The sequence below is a fragment of the Rhipicephalus microplus genome, chromosome 4, assembly GCF_043290135.1.
Source record: "Rhipicephalus microplus isolate Deutch F79 chromosome 4, USDA_Rmic, whole genome shotgun sequence".
NCBI lineage: Eukaryota > Metazoa > Arthropoda > Arachnida > Ixodida > Ixodidae > Rhipicephalus > Rhipicephalus microplus.
Genome location: NC_134703.1, coordinates 78,677,109 through 78,704,443, shown reverse-complemented (window position 1 = coordinate 78,704,443; position 27,335 = coordinate 78,677,109). Strand labels below are relative to the sequence as shown.

At 43.6% G+C, this 27,335-nt stretch overlaps 1 protein-coding gene across 1 annotated transcript in view; it reads right to left on the bottom strand.

Annotated features, from left to right (window-relative positions):
* igl (IQ calmodulin-binding domain containing protein igloo) overlaps positions 1-27,050 on the bottom strand; it is a 241,135-nt gene extending 214,085 nt beyond the window's left edge. The window contains exon 1 of the mRNA XM_037423174.2: positions 26,357-27,050. Coding sequence (XP_037279071.2) covers positions 26,357-26,558 — 202 coding nt within the window. The 5' untranslated portion in view covers positions 26,559-27,050. The remainder of the gene's footprint in view (positions 1-26,356) is intronic.
* Between the last annotated feature and the right edge of the window lie 285 nt (positions 27,051-27,335).

Below are 27,335 nucleotides of genomic sequence, written 5' to 3'. Positions count from 1 at the left end.
AACAGCAGTACTGGCTGCACAGCTGGCCATGCAGTGGAGAAAGTGAAAGTGAATAACATTTACCGGTTCGAGGCTACGCTCCTCCTCTCCGTAAAAATAGTCTGTAGGAATGCGTCCTCTGCCTCTGCAATTGGTATTTTGATGTCGGGTTCTGCAGTGCAACGCCATGGCGACATAACTGTCGTGACATTTCACTTACTACAAATCGAATGCATGACGTTGTGCTGCACTGAATAGACGCATCTAGTCGTACATCGCGTTTATACCATGAATGCGCGGGTAATAGGTGGTAGGCTAATTTATTTACTGTATCTGCAACTGTGGAATAAGACTTTGAATCTCACATTTAATCCTTTACCAGCAGGATGTGCCTCAACGTAGGTATAGTTGAAAAGGCAGTCTAGTTTGCATATGCATATTTCTACACAATTCATCTCATCATATACCAGTAGGCAACGTTGTTTGATAAGTCGGTAGAATTGTAGTCGCTTTCCGAAAAAAAAATATTATGAAAATTTCACGGTAACCTCCTGCAGCTGAGCACCATATCATAAATACTTTCAAATGTGACTAATAAATTCGTTTCTCTCATAAAAAATGCAGTTACCCTTTTCAATATCTTTGAGCCACACTTCAGCTTTTATCGTTTAATACCATAAGAAAGCGCACAAGTCTTACAACAGTCTACCTAGTGCGTTAGAGACGTCGGCGACGCCCTATCAGCAACTTAACTATGTATGGGAGTATGTGTTTACCTGTTTACCGGTAGTTTTTTGCATGTTTCGCGGTTTATTACAGAGCATATAAGACACTTGCTCACCCTGATACTCGAGATGCGCGTAAAGCGATCAGCCGTGTTCCCATTTCTATCTTATTGTTATACGACAATTTGCCAAACCCGAATTCTCGCACGTTTTGATTTTCGATTGTAGAAACACGCCGAGAAGCGCTCCCGAAAAAGACATAGAGAGAATGAAATTCGAATCACTTAAATTCACAAATCTTAATAATATAATATGGTGGGGTTTAACGTCCCCAAAAGACCATATGACTATGAGAGACGCCGTAGTGAAGGGTGCCGTGAATTACGACCACCTGGTGTTTTTTAACGTCCACCTAAATTTAAGCACACAGGCCTCAAGCATTTTTATCTCCTCCGAAAACGCGGCTGCCGCGTCCGGGATTGCCCCGCCGCGGTGGTCTAGTGGCTAAGGTACTCGGCTGTTGACTCGCAGGTCGCGGGATCGAATTCCGGCTGTGGCGGCTGCATTTTCAATGGAGGTGAAAATGCTGTAGGCCCGTGTGCTCAGATTAGGGTGCACGTTAAAGAACCCCAGGTGGTCGAGATTTCTGGAGCCATTCACTACGGCGTCCCTCATAATCGTATGATGGTTTTGGGACGTTAAACCCCACATATAAATCAATCAACCATCAGCGTCCGGGATTCGATCTCGCGACTTGAGGGTCAGCAGCCGAGTGTCTTAGCCACCAGACCAACGTGGCGGCTAATGAGTAAATCTAGACAGCGTAGGACAGTCGTACAATCACACTCGTAAGTATACCATGTCCTGTGTAAGCTTCACGCCCTTGCGTCACGTCGAAAGTACACGGGACCTCGACGTTGCTGTGTCGGAACATCGCATACCGGTGGAGCGAAGCAAAACAATGTCCCGTGAAGCTGAGGTGGTAGCGTACGTAGTCTCCAGAGACGGTAGTTTGAGCGGCCATTTTGTTTTCTGTCACCACCACTCGGTCCAATTAGTCGTGTTAGAACTTCGGGCGGCTGCCCTGTGCGTGAAGCCCAGTGTTGTCACACCCTTATTATACAAACGTTCTCCGGAGCCCGACGCTGTGCTCAACCGACTACCAGCGGCCTATTTGTCACCGGCAAATCCTCCGACGTTTCGATGGAACCATCGCGGTAATTTTCGAAGCTCGCGTTAATTGTGCGCACGGCGTTCCTGCTCTATGCTTAATAGACGGGCAGACAAAAAAAAAACATCGATGCATGGTGCCAATCTTTGCCCGAGGTGTGGCTTATGTATATAGTTCCACGAAAATCCACTTCTACGGATTACTCCCTCTTGCCGCCAGTCCCTTTAGAGTTACCACACGCTTTTTACCGCTGCTTTGTTTGGACCAAGACGCGCTCCGATGTTTTGGTTCAGTGTGCATGACTGCTGCCACCGGAAAGCGATGGTTACCTCCAAATTTATTGTGTATTTTTATCATTCAGCTGTGCGTCCGACATTTAGGCTACTTTCACTCTGCATACTGTAGCGTAACATAATCGTTAATGCGATGCCTGTATTTCGGGAGTAAAACGCAGTTTGGTGGACTTGCTGAATTAAATAAAATCAGAAGGATTCACTTCGAAGTCAAAAAGTCTGTCTTACTTTTGCTTTATTTTATTATTTTATTCTAAAGGCCTTTCGGCATAACAAAGAGGCGCAGGAACATCAGTCACGGCTACATAAATGTTCGCAATGATAGTTAAAAACGTTTCTATTGGATATTCGAGGAACGATAAGACAAGGGGTAATCCTATCACAAGAGCGACGCTGTACGAATAGTAACTGTAACGCAAGTTTGAGCTTATCTGTCTACGTAATCATATTTACTTATATTAATCAAAGTTTATCTTATATAGCAACAACATTTGAGGTATTGCTCAATTCGTGCACTTGCTCGCGATGCCATGTCAAGCTGAACCTCCTCGGACAAGTTATACCACTGCACTGACGTCACGCTAAGCCACTTTGTTGGTGCTGTGTCATGGAAATGAAACTTCTTTTTGACAGTTTTAAAGAACCGGTGAGATCGCTGTTAAATTTTTGAGGTTGTAGAATGCTTTCACTAAGAATACTTAATTGGCAAGGGAAATGGTTGTAGTTTTGACTTCATAACAGTCGTCGTTTGCAGGGTTGCTTTAAGCACGGCATCCAACGTCAGCGTTTTTATCCTAAAGGTAGATGTTTGTTGTTTTAAATAACATTGAGTGATGTGTAGCCATCACAACGTCGTTTTCTTGTAACAGCTGTCGTGTAATATTCGGGATGGTGCTGTTGTCGCTGGAGAGAGAGAGAGAGAGAAAGAAAAGACTATTTAAATATACGGTGGACGACTGTCATAGCCCTGTGAGGAGAGGGACATCGCAATGCGCTCACACATCAGAATGGTGAAAACCTGCAGTTATCCTAGTGGCTTGTTTATCCAGTAAAAATGTCCCTTATTTGTTGAGTGGTATTTGTTTTCCACCTGACAATCCAGACTGGCAACAGACTTGCCTGTTTGTCTCTTTCACTGTTCGTCAGCCCTCTGGCAAATGTCTATACCTTCAGTGTCATTTGAGTTGAAGGCGCGAAACCTTCTCTCGACCTGTTGTCAATCCTTTGAAAAAACGTTGTCTGCTGCAGTAAAGCGTTCATAATTTTTTTGTTTGCGTACGTTGTTTAGCCTTCCTGGTTTTACTGGAGTTCCTTATTTTCAATACAAGCGTATAATAATGTTGCTTGCAGTGGACAAGAAGTCTTCAAAGTGGGCTTAAAAGGTTTTACTGATCATTGCGGTTGTCATATGGCAACACAATTCAAAATGTTGAACAATGATAATGCAAGCATAAAATTGCACACATGAACGTGTGTTAAATGAGGAAAGAAAATACATACTTTTATGTGGTTATAAAAGCACGGTATTTTGATAAAGAAGCAAAGTAAAAAAAGCAGAATGCTACAATTCAGCGTAGTTTTTACAGCCCTAAAGCTCCAACAGAACCATGAGGAGTGGTACACGTTCCCCGAACGAAATGATGCGCAGTATATAATTCATGTCAAGCTCCTTATAAACGAGTAAAACAAATCATTCTAGTAGGAATATGCTTTAAAATTGCAATACTTGACATTTTTAATCACAAAATAAAATAACGCGATGTTGCGGCAATGTTTTTAAAGTGTTCACATTGCAAAGACACACCGGCTGACCCAAAAACCTCCGTAAAAACGCAGAAGAGATAAAATACCTAGCATAAAACATCGTCCGATTCGACAGAGAAGTAAAATTAATTCTTTTTTAAATCGCTTAAACCAAGCTTTAACCATTCCGAGGCATTTGTGTCGAAAACAAGGCTGGATCGTGTGCTCAAATCGCTTCGTTGGGTTTGCTTTCGCCTCCATTCATCCACAAACTCTAATCCTCTCTCTCTCTCTCTCTCTCTCTCTCTCTCTCTCTCTCTCTCTCTCTCTCTCTCTCGTGGTTTATTTTTCACTTTCGGGGCTTAATTAAAGTTCCCAGCAAGTTCTAGTTCGCGTGGCCGCTAACTAAAGAGAAGGCTTCGGAAGGGTAGTCTCTGAAAACAATTACTCGCCCGAGACATGTATAACGAGCAGTAAATATTTAGACTCAAGTGCATCGTGCTCTTTGTGCCAATAAGCTCTTACTTTTCCTTCGTTCGTCTTTTCTTGCCCTTTTATTTTGGCTCACGCTCACTCACTCGGGTGGTGTGTGGCATCAGCTTATTTGTGAGCATCCTTTATTAATGATCACCGAAGTCCACGGAATTCGAATAAATAACGACACTTGAAAAAAAAAACCGTAACAAAGGCTGAAATGTTGAAGCATTTTACGGTATATATAAAATTGGCCGTGAGATAGAGGGCTGCAGGCGAACAGCATCAGGATGCACATTATTGATGTTGTGTGCATTCCGGCTTAGTTAGCCAGTATTCAGCCATTACAAATGAAATGGAGCACATAAATATTTTATTTTATGCGTAGATTGTGGTGCTTACTCGTATATTTGTGTTGTTGAAGCGAAGCACATAATTGGATTCTTAATTTATTATAAGCAACTTCTTAGAAAGAGTTCGTATGGGAGGAAGATATAGGAATACGTTATCTTAAGTATATCGAATTTGATATCTCGTGGAATCTACGTCCGCCACCACACCTGAACGGAGCTGTCTAGCGAAAATCTACTTGTAGAAAGCAATTGTGCGAGGCAGCTGAGATACATTGGGTTACGTGTTTGATAAGAAGAGTAAATGAAGTCAGCTGCTATGCAGTTGGGCCGCTACAAATGTTAATGTAACATGATCAGATGCTCGCGAATGAACAGACTTACAGGAAGCCGCCCATAAGACATCGTCCCGATAAATGGAAAATGACCTCTCCCGGATTCCGTACACTAAACCGTAATCACTTTGCGAAATTTTCTGTCCCCATCATCACCCTTTATCCCTCCTTCTTTCCCCCTTCCCTTATCTTCTGTGTAGAGTAGCAGGCTTGAGCAAACTAGCTCAGGCCGACCTCTCTGCCTTCTAATCAATTCTCACTTTCTCTCGCTCTCTCTCCCTCTTTTTTGGTCCTTGTTGCGGCGGTTTCATTCAGTTGGAGACGAAATGGTAAATACCTGTGTACTGTGCCATGTCTGTGCACGTTAATAAAGTGCAGATATTCCAAATTTACGGAGCCCTCTACTACGACGTCTCTCATAATCATATCTTGGTTATGAAACGTTAAACCTCAGATGTTAATATTACTGAAAAAGTTTTTACAAAATGTGCTTGGTATTGAGTCGGAGCACCGACGCCGGTCGAGACAGCAGTGCCTGAAGAACGTGTGGTGTTTCACCTTTTACCGCAAATGAACGTCGACAACGGGAACCCCTAAATAACGATTGACAGCCCAGATCGGTGGATAATGTTACGACGGTCATCGTTTGGTTTCTGTCGGGGATCAGTTTCCCCGGCTCGTGCCGCAGCCTGACAGCCCTGGCTGTGAGGACGTAGTGCATACATACTGTGGACATATTAGTGTCACTCTATATTAATTGGATTCAAGCAGGGAGGCGTGAGGCAATATTTAGCTCAAAATGCCACAAGGACGAGAGTGGAGGGCAGAACAAGTGACGCGCGTAATGTGTCCTTGCTTATCGTCCTTGTGTCGCACTGCGCTAAATGTCACCTAATCTTTTACCGTCAAGAAAGCCGAATTTCTCCCCTTGTGCAGGTAGGCGTGGCCGTTACCCGACCACCACCTACGAGCTATGCTGAAAGAAGAGAGAGCGAGAGATGGCGGAATAGAAAGATGCGGCTGTTAACCAGAACAAGTACCTGCTTTACCACTCCACGCAAAGTTCTGTCGCGGGGGTGTAGCGGTTATGGTGATTACCAGCTGACCTGATGTTAAGTCGCAGGTTCTATCCAGGCCGGCCGCAGCTGCCACCTTTCGGCGGAGGTGAAAAACTGGCAGCTTGTGTACTGTGTGATGTCAGTGCGCGTCAAAGAGCACCAGAGGGTCGAAATTTTCGAAGCCCTCCACTACGGCGTCCCTCATAACTATATCCTGGTAGTGGGATGTGCAATCCCAGATATTATGATTACTGGAGGCCGGGGTAAGTCACCTATATTAACAGTAAAAGAAAAACGAGAAAGATAGATAGAAGACATTGCACATGCGAATAGTCACTGCTGTGCGTGACATAGGATGACGCTTGCCAGATAAGACCACCGATCCATATCGAGTCTTGCGTCAAACGGGCGAACCGAAAAAGTTACCTACTGCTATCCTGATAGGTCGTGGTTGGTCAACGGCTCAGTTTCAATCAGACCAAATAACAGATCGGCCTTTATCTAACATCAGCATGTATTGAGAGCGGCTACCGCAGAGCGCCCTTACGTGAGCTGGTACGTGGGCAGATATCCTTGGACTCAGACATTCTTCTGGCGTCTTTTTTGCGTTGATAACGCCAGAATTTTCAACGTTATTTAATCAGGCTAAGACACGACAAAACAAGAGTAAAACAGACAAAAAAGGAAACAACAGTACGATGAAAGTTTGTCGTGCGTACGCTCAGAAAAAAAATGCATCAAGAACATTTAAAATGAAATCAATATTTTGCACATAACAGCAACAACAACAATAAACAAAAGTGAAAAGAAACACTCATAAAGCGTAGCTCGCTATCAACACAGACAGCAACGCGCAGACTGCTGCCAACTGATATTTTAAAAAATCGTGGATGCACCATTCTAAAATTTAAGTGAGCCATGAGTGAGAACTAGCCAGACGGTTAAAATCACAAATTCACATAGAAATACTAACAGTGATAAAAAAAAGGCTGTTAGTACGGGTGAAATGCTATAGGACATCAATTATTCTCATGACAAAGACCTCCCAGAAGCCTCATGCAAAACGTTAACGATAGAAAAAAGAAGAATCGAGGAGGTAGTCCTTATGCGCATACGCGATCATATGTAAATAGATCGCACGACTATATCTTTGTAATTTAAAAAATATAGAACTTAGAGAAAGGACCGAAAAGATAAAAAGCGTGGCACTCCCATTGCGAACTGGAGCAGTATCTCTGCCACGTGCGTGGAAATAATTCCTGGCAACAATCCACGCTCATCCAGCGACACCATTTGAGCACAGAAGCGCACATAAGGCAAAAAGAGTCGACTGAAAAACCCTATAATCGGTGTCATTTCCCGCGACGAACGAGAATTGCCGAGAAGTACGTTTGAAAGCTCAACTCTTTCGCATCGTAGTTTGCAGCCTTGATTTCTAATGACCCCCCTTCTCCTTTATTTTTTGTTTCAGTTAATAATCTTCCACCCATTTTATTCTTGCGGCACAGATTTAGAAATCGAAATGTCTTTGCGGCCGATTCTTCTTTGTAAATTATCGCGCTTTTAAGAGCGCGTGTCAGCGCATTGGATTATCATCGAGTACTTGCAAATCCTTCGTTTTACCTTTCTTGATTGCCTATACGCTTTAGTTGACAACACGTGCGCGTCTTTTAGGAAGCTACGTCATTATGCTAATTTTGAAAACAGCGTCGCCTCTCGCTCTGTCTGATGGTGCATGCAACTTCAACGGCGATAGCGAGAAGCGAGAAAATCTTGATGGAAACGAAATCCATTACATGACGGCGTAATGTAATGAATTTCGCGCAAATAAAGGGAAAAAATTAAAGATGAAAAGTGCGCTGAACCGAAACCAACTCCCCTTGCTTCTGCTCCAGGAATTCAATCACTCAGCCCTCGAAAAAAAAACTGCACATGTTAATGGAAAATATTTCGTTCATACGAATCCTTTCTTTTTTTACATTTACTGCGCAGCGCACATGCAAAGAGATCAGCTTGCGATGTGGTGTAGCATACTTCCGTGCATATTTTTTTTTTCGTTTCTAGTTGCGTGAGTAACGTTTATTCTCCAGTGAGAATCTGCTTCAAACATTGTTTTAAGCCGCGTTGTTCTCTCAGTTAGACAGCAGTGTAGGTGATATATTAAAGTATTTAGCAGAGAGTTTGAGAATAGGGTACCCAGGAGTCTGGGTCCCCAAATTGCGTCGGGTACAGACCAAGAGTGACTTGGTCTCTGCACTTGCAACTTGGTGATTCGCAAATTTCTTAGGTCCTCAAGATTTTTGGGTTCCTAACTTTTAATCTATCCACTAAAATTAGGCCTCTTGTAAAATAAAAAAAAAACGCTGGGCCTGCGCGGAAAGAGCGGTACAGTCACGGCGAAGGCTAAAATAGCGGCATTTCTAAAATTCATTGGAAACTTTCCTGGGGCTATCTTGCAAGCGCGAGGTACCCAGTACGTTGTAAGTCATAATTTTGTCATATTGGTAATTACCCATTATGCCATTATTCGTGATTCTGTGAAGAAAAGGGGCATTACACGCCCTTTAACAAAGCTGGGGCTGATGGCGCGGAAGAGTTATGGCTCAGACCTTGTAATAGGTTGAATGCAAAGACCCCCTCCTTAGGCGATTCGTATTCTGTGATGTCTGGTTGTAATTTTGACCAAGACATCATTCCATTCTAATATGAAGCTTGCATATAGCGTGCTTAGACACTGGAGTTTCAAGCACATGCAATGGTTCTGTGTTTCATAACTTGCTTACACTGAAACAGTTAACCGTGAATAATGTAAATTCAGCCAGCCTTAAAAATGCTGGTAGGCCATTTTGGGTACATGCGTTTATGTATATGGTGTTTTAGCTTTGTAGTAAAGAGCAAAAAAATGGTAGTGGCTCCGTGGTAGAATGCAGGACTGTCATGGAGAGGGCCTAAGTGCGAACCCCGTTCCATCGTGGATATTTTGTTGGTTTTTTTTTTCTAGCGGTTACGGACACTGGTGGCGGCGGAAACAGCAGAGTGTGTTTTTTTTTTCATATGGTATCAAAGAATTCCACAAAAGACGGAGACGTGCATCAGTTCGTGGAGAAATTACGTTCAAATTTTCGTAATGTGACAATTATCCTTATTTGCAAGTTACAAAACTTCTGAGAGCGCTTTGTATATTGGCCGGAAATGCTCTATTATGACTTTAATTCGGCTAGGTGAGAAGTTCTCATCTAATGCGTCGTTTTTCTTTCAATGAACCGTCACCTGTGACAGTGTCTCAGTGTCCTAAATCAATACATGCGCCTTCTAGTCCGTACGTTCAATAAAAACGATTCCTTCGTTTCTGGTGTGGTTGTACTCACTTGAACTGCTGTTACCAGCATTCAGTAAACTTCTTTGTATTGTGGAAAGTTCATTGAATAAATCTCCTGCGTTCTATTTGCGGTTTCAAAGTGACCAACTCGTGTCCCGTAGTCAAGTACATATGGTATTGTATATCGTTTTCTCTTTGTTCTAAGTGCCGTTGTTAAAAGCAACGTTACTGTTGATTAAAAGGACGGGGAAAGCACTCCGGAACACGTTGATTTCAAAGTACACTGCAATACGTGCAAAGTGATGTTTAACTCTTAGTATACGAGTGCGTTGGTGATAACTACCAACAAGAAGCCCATTCTGCCACCCTAGACTGGCCGGATTACCGCCCACTCGCAGAAAGGAAAGTACTAGAGCACTGGCACTCACTTTGACGCAAATCCCCATGGTGGCATTGTTGAGTACACACTTCAGATTTCTCAAAGCAAATGGACTGAATCACCTCACTATCATTTGCCTATTTATTTTATTAGTGAGGCCAGCACCCAGTGATACTCTTATTTTTCTTCCATGGACTTCCACTAGGCCACTTGCTTCCGGTTTTCTTAATATTCTTTACATGTCTTGTAAAAAGTTGACCTCAAATAAAATCAGGGGTTCGGTTCAAGTTGAGACTTATACGATTCGTAGCATATTAAAGAATAACTCACTTCAGGAAATCAATAAACTGTCATGATAACTAATAAGGATTAACAGGATGAGTTCTCCGAAAGAACAGGCAGCTCTTTTTGTTGGCCGCTGCAGCTGGGATTGTTGTGCCACCTGGCAGAGCAGACCTTCACCACGCTCTTATTATTGTGTGGCCTCTGAGATCTCCTATGGCAGTGCGACGAAACACAATATTACCCAGAGGAATACACGTGGGCCCCGCCGCGGTGGTCTAGTGGCTAAGGCACTCGGCTGCTGACCCGCAGGTCGCGGGATCAAATCCCGGCTGCAGCGGCTGCATTTCCGAAGGAGGCGGAAATGTTGTAGGCCCATGTGCTCAGATTTGGGCGCACGTTAAATAACCCCAGGTGGTCAAAATTTCCGGAGCCCTCCACTACGGCGTCTCTCATAATCATACGGTGGTTTTAGGACGTTAAACTCCACAAATCAATCAATCAATCAGGAATGCACGTGGGCACACGAACGCTGACATGCGATAGTCACTGTCAGGCACGCAGTTCAAGAGTTACGATCGCTTTCGATTGTTTTGATTGAACGTATACTACCAGCTTCACATTCAAAAATGTTAACTTTGAACTGATAATGTTTTGTGTGTGTGTGTGTGTGTGCGTGCGTGTGTGTGCTTATTTGGGTTACCATTGGAGAGAGAGTGAGATTAAGATTATGTGATAGGCACAGAAGTTAAACAGAACATAAATATCTGGTTGAGTATCCTATGTTGTGTAAGGAGTAATGAAAGAGAGAAAATTGTTTAGGATAAATTTAATAGATAAAAAAGAGGGAAGCACGGAAATAAACACACGCATATATATATATATATATATATATATATATATATATATATGTGTGTGTGTGTGTGTGTATGTGTGTGCGTGTGAGAGATTTAACAGACAGTAATACCAAGAAATGTATAGGGGAAGTTATTAGAACCAATGGAATGTAAATAAGAAGAAAGAAAAGTGGGTGAAAAAATGCCCAGTCGTGAGCAGGAATCGAACCTACAACCTTCAAATAACGCGTTCGATACTCTAACCACTGAGCTATCACAGTGGCCTTCCCTCCATCTACTTTTTTGGGGTTTATATGTGAATTTAGAAGTAGGAGTGACAGTCAGCGCCATCTATAAGCCGAGCGACGAGTGTGAAAACACTCCTATGCGCATGCTTGGCGTCACGTAGCACGTGAACTTATTACGAGCGGGCAGCTGATCAATAGTCCCTCTTATACAACCTAATGACACCAAGTCTGCCAGTACGAGACATTCGTTAATGAATAAGGGAAAGAAGTGTGTACCTAAGGGCTCGTTTTTCCGTGTTTTGACACAATAATAATGAGATCTAACAGGCAGTAATTAATGCCAAGGACTGTATAGGGGAAGTTATTAGAACTAATGTAATGTAAATAAGAAGAAAGAAAAGTGGGTGAAAAAATAACCAGCCGTGAGCAGGAATCGAACCTACTGTGATGACGTTTATTGAACCGGAGAAGTCGCAACGATGTCGCAACGAAAAATGGCCGTACGACAAGTCTGGCAAAGGCGGCCCAGGTTCTCGTGCAATCAGATCACGGGGTTTTTTCTTCTCTTTGGAAGGCGCATACACGTTAGTACGTATGCTCCACTACACTACGACTTTCGAATAACGCGTTCGATGCTCTAACCACTGAGATATCACAGCGACCTTCTCTTCCTCCACTTTTTCGGGTTTATATGTGAATTTAAAAGTAGGAGTGTCAGTCAGCGCCATCTATAGGCCAAGCGACGAGTGTGAAACCCTCTTTTATGCGCATGTGTGGCGTCACGTAGCACGTGAACTTATTACGAGCCGGCAGCTGATCAATTAACGAGGGTCTCGTACTGGCAGACTTGGTAACATTAGGTTGAATACGAGGGACTATTGATCAGCTTCGCAGCTGCAGGGCCGTGAACTCAGTTACTAATTTCATTATTGCCGTTATTGTTTTCTAATACTTTAATTGCTGCAAGTGTACCAGGATTCTCATTTATTCCTCTATCGAGAGTGTTAGATCGGTGGATAAGGTATGACTCTCGTTCTTCACGTTCTCGGTTTCATTTTAATTCCATCTCTAAGAGCGTTACTGATAGTTTGTCGAATGCATGGTCGAGAAGATTAAGATGTTTTGATAGGGGTAGATTTGGGGCTGATTTCGCATGGGCTCTGTGATTATTGAAGCGAATCCTAAATGGTGTTTCTGTTTGTCCGATGTACTGCATACTACACACGTTGCATTTGAGTAGGTATACCACATTAGAGGAATCGCATGTTAGGTTTCTTCGTATGTTAATCGAAAACTTGGATTGCGTGCTGGTTGCTCTGTGTGTTTATCACATCGCCTTACATACAAGACATCGTGACTTTAAACAAGGTCGGCATGAATTATTAGGGTGTGATGTATTGATTTGATAGTGGACAACTGTGTCTTTGAGGTTGCGTGGTCGTAGGTAAATGACGCCTGGAGCGGATTGGAATGCGTGTTTCAGACGTTCAATTTGTTTCAGAATGTTGTAATGTCGTTTAAGGATTTTGTTTACGTTGGTGAAGTTTGTGCTGTAAGTAAAGCAGAGGTTTGTTGATTGTGGGTCTTCTTGCGGTGGTCACTTCATGCGTAAGTCATCACGCTTCAGTTTTCTCGCTTTTTGAACAATTACATGTGGGGGGTATTTTCGTTTCTAGAGCATAAGTTTTAGCCTCTGTGAGCTCGTGTCAAAATCAGCGTCTCTTGAGCAGATTCGCTTTAACTGGTGAGCCTGGCTGTATGGGATACTGTTTTTGCAGTGGCGCAGGTGATCGCTTTGGTAATGGAGGTATTGTTGTCGATCCGTTGGTTTGCGATATAGAGTTGTAGAGAGCTTGTCCTCTTCTATCGTTATGGTGACATCAAGAAAATAAGAAAATTTACGGTTACTTGCGAGTATGTGTGTGTGAAGTGTATGTTCGGATGTACAGCATTGTACGTGTCGACAAAGCTGAGAAGGTGAGAATATATATATATATATATATATATATATATATATATATATATATATATATATATATATATATATATATATATATATATATATATATATATATATATATATATATATATATATATATATATATATATATATATATGAATAAACAGATGACACACGTCGAAAAACGGAAGGCCGGTTTCTGACGAAGGCCGGTCCCACGGCCGAAACGTAAAGAAACCCCTTCTGTTTATTCATACTATTTACCGGCGTCCAAGAATTTATTCCCTGCAATTATATATATATATATATATATATATATATATATATATATATATATTATGAGCCGCTGCACCACTTATGAGACCACGTCCGGTACGGCAGTAACCAGGTTATCTCTTTAATCCAGGTACACCAGCCAAAGAGACCCAGCCCGCGTGACATACGATGATGATTACTACAATGGTATTGTCATACAGATGAAGAGATGTACATAGTCAGTGCTCACAATATATATATATATATATATATATATATATATATATATATATATATATATATATATATATATATATATATATATATGCGGCGAAGATCGAACGTTCCGGCATTACAAGATTAATTGCTCAAAATGTGGCGGGCCTTCTAGGTGCGATAATACTGCTGATAGAGACTGTTTCTGCCTGCTGTAGTAAGAACAATGCGAGAGGATCAGTTGAATGGCTTCCTCACTGCCGCAATGGTTAAAAGAAAAAGTGTCTTTCATTCGGGTCCGATGTGCAAATACGTTTGTAAACGACACTCCAAGGTTCCAATCCACAAGCGGCCGAGAATGTTTGTGAGGAATCATGGTAGTCTAGGTGGGGCTTGCGGTCGGAGGACGGGTTCAAATAGGGGAGGCGGGTATCTGATAAAAAGGACGTATTCTGAATAGATCGTGCCTCGTCATTGGCAAAGGTACCGATTCTTCATTGCATCGTCAGTTCTCGGCAGTGGAATATATTCCCGCAGGCCATCTTTAGGTGTAGTTTTGGCTGCATTAGTTCGACATTGTCGCATTCCTCATTACCTTGTAGTGTCGTCATAGGTTGCTCTTCTCTTTCGTTCCTTCACACCCCATTTCCCATTTTGAACTACAGGGTAGGCAATCGGAGATCACCTCGCGTTGACTTTTACGTCCGTTCCTTTTACGTTAAGTCTCTCTCTCTCTCTCTGTCCCTTGAAGTTTTTGCCCGACGAGATGATACGCTAAGAAAAATATAAAAACATGGAGAGTGGTTGTTTCATTTTCTTGCAACGTCTTTTTTCAAAACAAACTCGAAGAGATAGCGCTGCTAAAACGACTCCCCAAAATGCACTCGGTGTGCTTCAGTACCGTTCTAAAAAAGAAGACTAGCGTACACGAAACACAGGGCTTTTACGGCTTTGAATTGGGAAAGAAATAGGAAACTTGGCGCCGCTGGAATTTTCAACTCGTAAACTTGGCCTGGGGCATCACGAAGCGAGCGTTCACACGAACGTTGATGGTACGGTTGTTCCGTCAGTCTGCAGAGAAAGGACCTCTTACTGGAGGAAATGCTAAATAAAAAAAGAACGCCTGCAAAACCAGGAGCTTCGTCTATCGGTAAAGTGGCTCGGAAAATATTGCCAGTATGCAGCGTGCCAGCTTCACACTTCGTATTCTTCCTTCAGGCAGGCGCACGGGTCTTGTTTATATTCTTTTTAAAAACCGCAGTCCGGAAGCATGGTTCATCCGAACCGAGATGGTTGTGAAACAATAAAAATAAGTCAAAACATTCAAAGTGCGATGCCCTAAATTTAGCTTTCGCAACACGACGATTAAGAAAAAAAAACGCGAAGTTGTGACAAAGTGCGTCTTCTAAGGCTTTTGCCTTAGAGAGAGAAAGTTTTTTGGTCCTTTTTTTTAAGCATTTCGCCTTTAATCAAGTTCTGGTACTGTACGACTGGGCACTCTAAGAACGCTTTTAAGTGTCTGGTTTACTCGTAGAACAGTACTTTGTCCTTCGTCCACTTGTCGTGGGTATTCTTCATGCGGTAAACTACACTTCTGCCGTTTGCCAATGAGATTGTGTTATATATATTGCATGCAATAATAGTGAAAGTTGGGCTAGTTGTTGGTTCATACTTGGGAACATACAGCATGGTGTCGTCTCTTCCTCTGTCCTTGTCTATATTTTTGGGCTGTTTTTACTGCCCAGTTATATATGTTTTTTTTTTTGCCCCTCGCTCGAATTTCACGCCAGGGTTTGAAATAGGCAGCCATTTGCTGTAGTTTCTTCGTACGTTTAGAGAAATGGCTAGTGTTACCTTCAAAAATTACTCTGTGTGTGATACTATGCTTTATGAGACATATCAGGTCCAAAGAGTTCGAGAGATGGTACTAGACAGAGCGTTACTTTTGTTTGTTATTCTCTGTTCACGGTGCCTGCTCCCTGTCTCGGTGGCAATAATGTGTCAGTTGTAAACTGCCGTGCTGGCTTTAAATCATTACTAAGCAGAAAGCAATGAACAGGATGTATACTGTTTTCAGGCATATTGTGTGTCTCCTTGCATTTTTTGTACCTTCATCTGCACACATAGGCGCTCCTATTAAAATAGATACTCAGAGGGCGGTATTTGAACTTTTTACTCTCAGCAAAAGAAAGTAGTAGACATCGATTCGTTGCTGTAAGTGCAACAGCTTTGTGAAACATACAAACTGTAGGGGACCAGAGTCAATCCTGATTTCTAAACGAAGAATACGGCGCAAAACCGGGCACCAAAGCGCCAGAACTGTCTGATATTTTGTGGTATTTTGCGGGGCCCTGCTTGTTTGTGATTGCAGCTAACAGTGACCACTCTCAAACGGGGCCAAACTGCAGGACGTCTTACGATTTTCTTACTTCGAAGACACTGCGTGTATGCTGCAATATCGGTATACGCTACACCTCAAGCGTTGTGAAGTAACAAAGAAACAATTCGTCGCAGTGGTAAACATGAAATTCTTTACCTATTGTTACACATCCATTTTTCAATTGAATAAAGTGAATTGAATCGATCTTTTTCAAGATTGTGCAAGGATACGCTCAGGAAAGAGAGGGCTAAAAGCTTTAATGCCTGACAAGGTACTCCCACCCATAACAATCGTATGCACATCGATATGTGGGGTTTAACGTCCCAAAACCACCATATGATTATGAGAGACGCCGTAGTGGAGGGCTCCGGAAATTTCGACCACCTGGGGTTCTTTAACGTGCACCCAAATCTGAGCACACGGGCCTACAACATTTCCGCCTCCATCGGAAATGCAGCCGCCGCAGCTGGAATTTGAACCCGCGACCTGCGGGTCAGCAGCCGAGTACCTTAGCCACTAGACCACCGCGGCGGGGCAATCGTATGCACATAGGCATTGGCAATAAAACCATAAGTGACCAAAAACTTCTATAATGAAATATACACAAAAACAAAAGTGCATCTAGTGAACATGAAATAATTCAAACATATAATCATCGCTGCAAAAGTAAATCATTAAACACAAACAAAAATCATTGTACACTGAAACTAACACAAAAAACTATCAAGAAATATCTGACCTATTTTTCGCTTTATCATTCCTCCTCATTTGTTGTGTGTTATTACTACTCTTATACACTTGCAGTGAAGCTATACAAACGAGCTATAGATGACCCTTACAGAGGTTCTATCAAAATCATGAGAAGAAAAGATCTGGAAATTCTGTATGAAGCAAATATGCATACGTGGTTTGCGTTCGCTAACCAAATCTTCAGACGAAGCTATTCCTTCGGGAGTTTCGCTGATCCTGCGTTGTTCCAATGATGCGCAGAGTTAAGCACCAGTTTAACGTTCGTACTGAGTTTGCACGAAATTTCACCTTATTTCACTTCCAATTCGCATCTTGTGAAAACAGTTCTTCTTATGGAACACGATGGCAGAACAAGACGATGTATTTTTTTTACTTGACTGGCACGGTCATATCCTCATTCCGGGATAAATAGCAATCACTGCGTTTTTTTTTATCAGTGCACTGCTCTATTTTCTATTGTTACATTCTCGAAGCGATTCCGGAAAAATTATATACGAACATTGTACTCTTCCAGTGTCCACGGCAAATTCATCTCACATGAAAGCACGATTTTGTGCAGTTCAACGGTTCTCTCGGTGATTTTCGAAAATCTCAGGTTCTCGTAGATAATCGTTCTCGCGCCCACCCTCATTAAAAGTTTCTTTGGAAACCATGCGTTAAATCGAAATTCAGCTTAGCTTTTATCACAATGTTTATAATTCTTTTATTTGATTCTCCATCATTCATTGCTCTTATACTCCTTCCACCGCATCATAGATCTTGTTTTGTGTTTGCACCCACGGGTATTGTCACGCTGTTTAAATACCAGGGGCCACCCCAAAAAGCAACAATTTGAACTACTCGCAACAGTTGGCTATATTGAAAAAGCACTGACACAAAATGTTCGCACATTTTGCAACTTTTTTTTTACATGATAGCGTTAAATAACTCGTTTCGGAAAAATCCTGGCGTCGGCGTCATTGGTTTTCAGTGAAAGATCATCATTTTGTCCGTGACCAAGAAAAATCACAGCATATTTATAGTATGAATGATGATGAGTGGGGAGAAGCTTCGAATGATTTTATCGGCAAACCGTGAATTGTACTCTGGCCGCGTCCATCCATTCGTCCGTCTCCATTCATTTATAAGTATGTATGTATGTATGTATGTATGTATGTATGTATGTATGTATGTATGTATGTATGTATGTATGTATGTATGTATGTATGTATGTATGTATGTATGTATGTATGTATGTATGTATGTATGTATGTATGTATGTATGTATGTATGTATGTATGTATGTATGTATGTACGCATGTATGTATGTATGTATGTTTGTATGTATGTATGTCCATCTAGTGAACACTCCCAAGTAACGCCATCTCGCATCTTTTCATCATATATTCATCATATACAAGTACCGCCATCCAGCAGACATTCTAAGGACTAAAACGAGAGGTGGCTACTACATACAGGTGACGCACGACCTACGCCTTAATGAACTTCGCTCCTAAAGCTATGCACCATCTCTCCGAAGGGAACCCTGATGGAATGCGAAGCAGCAGCGGTGCGCACAGCGTTGACCCGGTCGAAACGGGCATCGACGCAGCTGCTGGAAGATCGGTGCAGGACCGCAGTAAAATGTGGTTGCGCCGCAGTTTTCGGTTTACTTTTTTTTACTTTGTGTGGTAAGCTTGAAGCGGCGTGCCAACTTCTGTGGTGACGTTACTCCAGCTCTCACCATTTCTTTGATGGCACTCAGTCTTAGAATGTCCGACAGGATTATCCTTGTCTGTACAGGCACCATGTGCACGCATTGCGCGTCTCGAGGTGCTGCATGCAGTGCCTGAGACTACCAAGCGTTTCGAGTTCCTGTTAAATCAGGAAAAAGAAGCCGACCCTCACCAGGGCAAGAAAAGGGGTAGGATTAGAAACGTCATTGTGACTACCTTCTCATTACCTCACGGCACGGTCGGCCTGCACTTGAATGGCTTCCTTCCAGGACTTAGCGTGGCGGGGTGAACCCTAACATCAGTTTGGCTGTGGACCAGCCGCATGCTGTTCGCGCGCTTACAAGGTACCTCCATTTTAAGGTGGCAAGTTTGCGTTGCGATACCGTCAGATCGCCGACAACCTTTTGCCACAGTGCGGCTTATTTCTGGCGGCTCTCGAAATCAAGCGGGCTTGCGACACATGAAAAGCGTAGCCTACTTCACGGTAAACGGGTGCCCGGTCGGAACCTTGGGTGCCTATTGTCGCATTGGCATGTCTTCGACTGCTTCCGCGTTAATCCTTGCAAATCAACTCGTAAGTGGAACCACACGTGGTCAGTGAGCGGTTCTTCTTGTAGCGCACATGGGACGGGTGGATAATTGCCCGGTCATCAAGAAGTTGACGTGTTACAGGGAAGCTGCTTCTATGACTGCAAACCCCCGTACATGTAGCTCTCAGTCTAGATAATTGTGCGCCCTTGAGCTTGCCCTCGCCTCTAAGACTTTTCATAGTTAAAGTGTGTCTTTTTTGTCACTTCTATGTCTGTTTGTCTGTGCTGATTTAAAATTTGTACTGTCTGTAAATACAAGTTTTCCTCTTTCTACTAGTACTTATCCAGTGCTTCTGCTTCATTTTCAAGCGACCAGCAAGTCAATCTCTGCTATTTGCATGGCGACAGTACGTTTCTTCTCCCACTTTGCTATACCACCTCGACTGGTGCTTCTTGGGCACCGAGGGGTGAGAGTTAGTTTCTGCAACATTGAGTAGAACCAGAATTTTACGAACGGTTTGAAGCAAAACTTGGCGTAGCGTTTACTCGAGCAAAGGTTTGTTTGAAACCCAAAAACATGAGAAGCGGGACGCGTTGAAGACGCTTGCGCTCGGCTTTGTTGGCTCGCGTCTCGTCGGTGTTACCCGCGCGCCGTCTGTACTCTCGAACGCGATCTGTGTTCTTGCAACTAGGAGGCGTTGGTTCTTGACTACCACCTCGTCGGTGTCGCTGGTCTTCAACTGCCGACGTTTACGTTCAGATTCCCTGGCTCACGCCTCGTCGGTGTTGACGTCGCCATTCGCGAACGCGATCGGCTTCGCTAACCCTCGCAACGCTGGTGACATCTGGGAAAGGTACGCGCACACTAGCGGGAAGTATGCCGCGACGGCGTCCCGCCTGTCGGCATGATCGCGCTTGAAGCAGCAGCGCGCTGTCCACATTGTCGGCACCGAGAGATTCTTGAATATTTTCATTTTAACATTCTATAAAGAGAACGTGAAACCCACTCATATTCTCGCTTGCCTTAAAAAACTTCTTTTTTGAGGATTTAATTTTTAATAAATTCTCACTCCCACGTGATAAATGGCCGATTCACCACGGTTGTTGGGCCACTCCTCTAGGACCCAGCCAGCTTTGGCGAATGCATAGAAACCCTGCGAGTTCTTCTGTATTTCAGTAAAAAAAAATAAACATGCTCGAAAACTTCATCTTGACAGAGACGAACGGAGAAGCATAATGTAGGCCCCTCTTTTCACGCTTTACCTCAGAGGCGGACAAAACAGCATTCCCATTTTCGGACCACCAACCGGAGGAATGAACGTGGTTGGCCTAATCGAGCTGCAAATGGCCCTATCGGAATGCGGCGAAGCGCGCGCCCATTTCGGGAAGCTGGTTGTGCAAACTTCTCCTTTTCACTCAGCGGTACTGCGGAGGAGCGGAGGAGACTGCCTACTCCGTCAGCATGCCAAACAGTTTCTCGCCGCGCCTCGCAACTCACGTCCCTCAACTCCGTTGGAAGCGCTGGTTAAGTGAAGCTCGGAGGTTATACAAATCTTTTTTAAACGATGTCTCTGCACAGCAAATTATGCGTAAAGGTGACCCGTAGCGCCACACCTCAACATAAGCCGTTGCTGCGGCAACATCTGTTGCCGTCGAAAGACCAGCTGGGTCTTGGGTGCTACCTTTGCCTGTTTTAAGCTTTTACTGTGGAATTCTTGGATTCTTTGTCAAACATTAGAATTGACCGTCGGTTTCCGCGTTGGTGGCGTCAGTACGAGTAGTGCATAAGGTTTTATCAGGTCCGATTACGATAACTCATCAATAATCGCTATTTATCAAAGAGACGTTAGACTTTCCGAGTCTAGAAAAGTACTAGTGAAGATGCAGAGCTAAATGAGATCGCCAATCTAGTCTGACTAGCCTCCAGCTTGGCACTCAGCTCAGCGGGAACCGCAATAATGTCGGTCGAAAAGGAGCATTTCAATTACAGTTATTTCGACAGGTTGTTTAGCCTCATGTGGAAGGCATCAAAGGTCGAAGCGAAAAAGCCGCAAATGGAGTAATGAATAGATTTTCTTCGTGACATCAACAAGGCGTAGCTATACGTGATGTGTTGAGTGTTATGTTTATCCGACGATTTTCTCAATTTCCGCCTGCACAGAGTATCAGGCGGAAACCTCTCTGTTCTCTAATGATTCCTCTCTCCCTCTCCGTGTGAGGATTCATTTCCATCATGACTACAAACATTAATAAGAATGCTCTTAATTAAATTTTGGGCATTTTATCTTGCATTGTGGTAGTGTTCAATGGTATATCTGTGCTTACGTGTTTTTAAATGCGAAGCATTTCTTAGCGAACTTCAGAGACTTTGAGCGTATCTATCTATCTATCTATCTATCTATCTATCTATCTATCTATCTATCTATCTATCTATCTATCTATCTATCTATCTATCTATCTATCTATCTATCTATCTATCTATCTATCTATCTATCTAGCCGCTTACGTTTGCGTGCTCTCGTGGTCACCCCATTTACTTGGCAAGAACCAAAATTTACATGAGAGGGTAAGATGGTTTCACGAATACGACGCACTTGTCAATACATGAAGAATGTCACAATCCCGTCGCGTACGTCGTCAAACACTTCCCATCAGACAGTGGCACATACCCACAGGCGGGTATGTGCCACTGGTATGTGGGAATGTGCCACAGGTGATTGACACTTGGTATCTGCTTAGGAACGACGAGAACACACATGGGCAAATTTAACGCGCGAGTGTCAAGAAATACCCGACGTCGGTAGCGTTGACCCGATGAGTCCCATCTGGAATCAAACCCAAGCATTCTGGGTGCCAATAAAGCATTTTACCACAGAGCTACGCCAGGTCTCTCAACTAGTTTTCAAATATACGCTTCTCTTCGTGAAACGTTAATAGTAGTTTCAGTGCTGCCTACCCAATCTCATCAACATGTACTATTTTGATACAGCCGTTCCGTTGGGTTAACGTCAGATGTGGTTAGTTGCCATGCGCTGAAGTTGATTTATGTAGCAGTGTCCAGGGCAAGCATCTTCACGAGCATCAGCGCTTGATATCAGCTTCTGGTGTTGCTAATACGCATGTTCCAGTTGGCATCATTGCGTAAGTGCAAGCGACTGGTTATATAAATATCTGCAACTCTTCAACATATGTCTGTGTGTGCGACATCGGTACATTAATTTACGGTCATTTCATGACGTGTCGCTCAATAAAAAAATTGCAACACGGTCACTATTTTTCGGCATGCTCCGCATTACGTGGATTCCCAGGTACGTGGGATCTGTCGATTTTTTTTTCTTTTTTCACATCGTACTTTATTTATGTTCTTATGTTGTATGCTCAATCGCTTCAAGAGCTAAGGATTAGCTCGAGTTCACTTGTCAGCCATCTCGTTCCCTTCGTCGCAACGAAGGAAAAGGTGAGATTAGATTGGAGCGCGAGAATCGGAATAATCAGTAGAGTTCAGAAGTGAAGACTTCTATAAAGTTATTACAATGATGGTTGATGACCCTAATTAAAATTTGGCGGTTGCTATCACTACTGTATTCAATACTTCGATCAAACTTAAGCCCTTAAAGGTGGCGTTAGTGATGCCTGAGTAAAGCATTATACAATGAAAATAGCACATTGCCTGTTTATATGCGACTCAAAACAGACATTAACAGATTCGTGCTTGTCCAAAAACGGTGATATGGACATAGTAACCTACTTCAACAGCACCACCTTATTCAACAACGACACACCAAGTGTGCGATAGCATGAGCGCAGAATAATAAAGCAACTGTAGAGATAACGTGAAAGAACACAGCAACCTTGAAATGGTTTGCGATTCAAACGCGACAACAGCTCGTAGTAAAATCTTAATGGCGACTATAAACAAAACCGCGCGAAATAAATCGAGACTCTGAAAGAATGGACACAAAATGAACGCTGACCTTCAGCTGACACGAGCTGAAGGAAATATGTATTAGTGTTTGTGTTCTGTATGTTTTTATAAATTACACATAAATAAAATATTTGATACTCCGATATCATCTCGGTAACTGCACACACACACGTGTGTGTGTGTGTGTGGTGTGTGTGTGCGTGTGTGGTGTGTGTGTGTGTGTGTGTGTGGTGTGTGTGTGTGTGTGTGGTGTGTGTGTGTGGTGTGTGTGTGTGTGTGAGTGTGTGTGGTGTGTGTGTGGTGTGTGTGGTGTGTGTGTGTGTGTGTGTGTGTGTGTGGTGTGTGTGTGTGTGTGTGGTGTGTGTGTGTGTGGTCTGTGTGTGTGTGTGGTCTGTGTGTGTGTGTGCGTGTGTGTGTGTGTGTGTGTGCGTGCGCGCGTGCGTGCGTGCGTGCTTCTGCTCCCAAGACAAGCAACAGTTGTGACGAGCTTGAGGTGATGTTAATGCTACCTCGCAATTTTTCCCGGTTCTCACTTTTTTTTTATGCCAGAGTATGGCTTGTAAATGAAAATAAAAAATGATGAGCGGCGCTATAGCAAAGAAAGATTTGGGGGTCTTTGTTTTTGCACCATCATTCGTAAAAACTTTTTTTGCCTTGTTGCAATGTGCAACTACGTTTCCTGGACAGAACGATACGATGGACAGAACTGTGTATTTAAGGAGCAAAATTAACCACCTCTAGCACATGTTTTGTTATTCGCACTGCAGTCCTAAACGACACTAAAACATGACAAAATCTCTCTCTTCCTCTTTATCTACCTATCTCACGCTATCTCTCACGCGCTGTTGTATTAGTTTAAGTATCACAAGATACTAGTTCATTTATGTAAACTTTATTATTTTCACTTCCATCTTCATTTCATGTTTTTTTTTTACTTTATCAACGAATCGTTCCCAAAGAAAATTTCAAGTTCGCTTGTGCGTCTTGTGCAGTAATCTCGGAAGGAGTACACAACCATCTGCAGCACGCAAGGGCGTTCAAGCGAAGCTGAAATTCTAGCACTGCTGTATTAGAAAACATTTGTCCCTGTAAATGTGACCACCGTGGTTGGCTTTTGCAAAGTTGTGCATTGCGGTGTAGCTGCTTAGCACAGTCACTGAACTCGGTGGTGCTGTGTCTGCGTCATTTCTTTAAACAGCAACTCTGCTCGTTTTGCGGGTGTATAAAGGCGTTCGGGAAGTCTCTAGTTTTCACATTTTCGTTCTTACTTGTATTTGTCCTCCATGGAACCAAGGGGTGAGGAAGTAACAGCACTACATACGGTATTGAACGGAGACCGACCCGAACACAGGAGCACTCAGGGGTGTACCGGTATACGGGCGACGTTTGGACCAGCTCTGCTCTTCAAACAACGTAACCATTTTTGGCTCCAACTTATTCAGCTGTCATGCGTCTTTTTGCAAAAGAGGAGAGCCAACCGTTCGTACGTCTTTGCTTGTTTGTTTTCTTTCTTGTATTTGTGTTCACACTCCACGTCCTTATTTACTCCGCACTTTGCGGGGCGTATCTCGGCCGTCGATATACACGTCATTCGTTTCCCCTCGCAGCCTTTCTGGGTGGCTTCTTCCGCAACACGTGTGCTTTCCGGGCTTAGTAAAACGCCGCTATCAACACAGGAGGGCGCAACAGGGGAATGTGCCGGAATGAAGGGATCGTTAGGGGACAAATAAGAGCTGTTGCCAGGGCAAAAGAGGGCTCTGGTCTCCTGAGACATCGCCTGTTTGACGGTATGTTCATTATTAAGGCGGGTCCCTTACATGTTTCAATGAGCGGAGAACGTGTTATTCGGTGGCACCGTCAACAAGTGATGCAAAAAAAAATGTGATGGCGTCACCAGATAGCGACTTCACGACATCACAGTTCCCCATAACTTTTCACTTCCCTATAACGCCGCCGTGACGACATCATGACAATCGTGTTTCCTAATCTTGAGTAGGGGAAAATCTGGCGTTGCGATCGTTTAGCCACCATGGGAATTATGGGTAGTGCACAAATTTTCATAGTTTTCGCACTTGAAGACTTCAAACGTCCTTGTGGCTTTGTATATTGCTGTGTATTGGTTTTGTTTCGAACCAAAAAAGTGGACAATCGTGAACTTCAGGACCCGATCTGAATTGATGAGCCTAAAAGACTGTGCGTGTTGGTAGGACATGATTGGGAGTGCTAGTCCGACAGGAAGGGACGTCCTCTTGTCTTAAAAACTGCATTTCTATGAACAAAAACAAATTTAAGAACGGCGACTGATGCATTGGTACAACGGCAGAACAGAAAACTAGGTGGTCGGGTCCTCATGCAGTAATTGAAAAATGTTTCTTCAAGTATTTTCTTTCACTGACTCGCATGCGCAAGAAACACCGTAATTTCCGTGATGGAGTTTCGCAGGCAATTCTCTTAAGGCCTGCCACAAAAACCATCTAGTATGAAAGTCAATCTTCAAAAATTTTTTGTTTGAATTTTCCTCTACGCGATTGAAATGAAAGCAGATAGTCTTTTTATGGCTACCCTGGGATTCGCGCTACCTGAACGAAAGTTAAAAAGCAAGATTGTTGTCAACCTCCCATTCCTCAACACAATACGTCAAACTACGCTTATTTTAACAAAAAGGCAGAAAAACTCGCGCACAATTGTCCAGAGTGTAAAGAAAATACGTGTTTTCTACTTGTAATTTCTACTACTTGAAGTACAAGAAGTTTTTACGCCAAACTCCGGGCTTTCATATAGGATGGTGAGAGTAAAACTGGCGGCCCCAGTTAATACAGCTAATGGATTTACCTACTACTGCAAGAGTTTGTTGCTCTTGTAAAGATTTTCTTTTTATTTTAAAACCAATATCACGATATCACCCTCATTCATACTAACGGCTCGTGCTGCTTTCAGGGAGCAACTGTCTCTGAAGTAAGTTCATGTCCGAAAGTACTGGTGCAGCTTACTAGAAAAATTAAACAGTCCGTTCTTACTTCACATGTTCTGTTCTTCTTGGCGCGCCATCTTCGATGATACTTCGCAAATATGGGCCTCAGTATATCACATGGAACGTCGGCAACCGCCAGAAAACTTTATGGCAGATTCACATGGTTGTTTCAGAGTGCTTCGTAGGTTCCGAGAAATCGGTGTTGAAGAGCAACGAAGCAATAATGCCAAAATAAGTGAATCACTCTATGATCAGTAACAATGCGTATGATTTGCATACCTACTTGTTTTTGATGTAGACATTTTTATCTGTTAAATTCACCACTTTGAAGCACGGTCAGGACTCCCTCAAACGGCCACCGAAATGTACCATTAGATACCGGAGTCAACCGGCGCACGTGATAGCGCTCTTGTCCGAAATAGCTTTCATCTTCGAAAACAGACATGCTAGAAGAATACAAACCTTGCCGGTCGTGGTGTTGGTCCGAAGTTATTTCCCGGTACACGTGTTGCACGTCGTTGCAAGCCTTGTTGACCATGGCGACGCCGTCGGCCATCCGGTCGGCCAGCATGCCCGGTGGAGGCGTCTGGGGCGACGTCGCATTGGACTTATCGCGAACCTCCGAATCGTCTGGCTGTGAGCCTTTGCCCAAATTGCAACCCATAGCGTAGAGCACTTTTCTTAACCACCTACTACTCAACTGCACTAGCACCTTGGAAAACGGCGACCTAGGTCCGAGCACTTCAACTTCACCAAAAGCCGGTTTCCTTCTTCAGGCGAACCACGCGACGAATCCAGACCGGAGGCAGGCAGCCTAGACGCGTCTTCACGTAATCCACCGGAAAGCAGTTGTTCCACAGGGTACTCTTCTTCGCCTAGATGCAACGTCGTTGTTGCAGGGGCAACCCTGGTACTCCTACATGCATGGTTTCAGCACAACACGCTTACTTTTTTTTGCTCACCGAAGCCGGGCAGAGAAGTAGACCTTCGCACACGCACCAGCGTTCACTCACAAGCGCGGGTCACAAGCACAGCACCGACACCGCTGCTCGACTGTGACAGGAGACCGGGAGGACACCCGCTCGTAGCCACGTGCTCCTTCTTTTGAGGCCCGCGCCCGTTCGCACGCCACCAGGGAGCGCCGCCGGCTTCGCCCGTAAGGAACTGGGTCCTCCGATGCGCCCGGTGATTCAGGCCTCCTTTCTCTCTCTCCCGTCTCTCCCTTCGCGAACCCCCTCTCTTCTCTAGCAGATGAGCGCACGCATTCCTGCTCCCTCATTTCGCTCCCGCTTCTTCCATCTCCGTTTTTTATGCCTTACGAAATTTCCGCGGCCTTCATTACTTCCACAACCATCCACTTTGTTTTCTTTACCGCCACTTCTTTTCTCTCTTTTTACTCAGCCAAAAGGGAGTTGCCTTCCGCTACTCTTTTCGTTTCGTT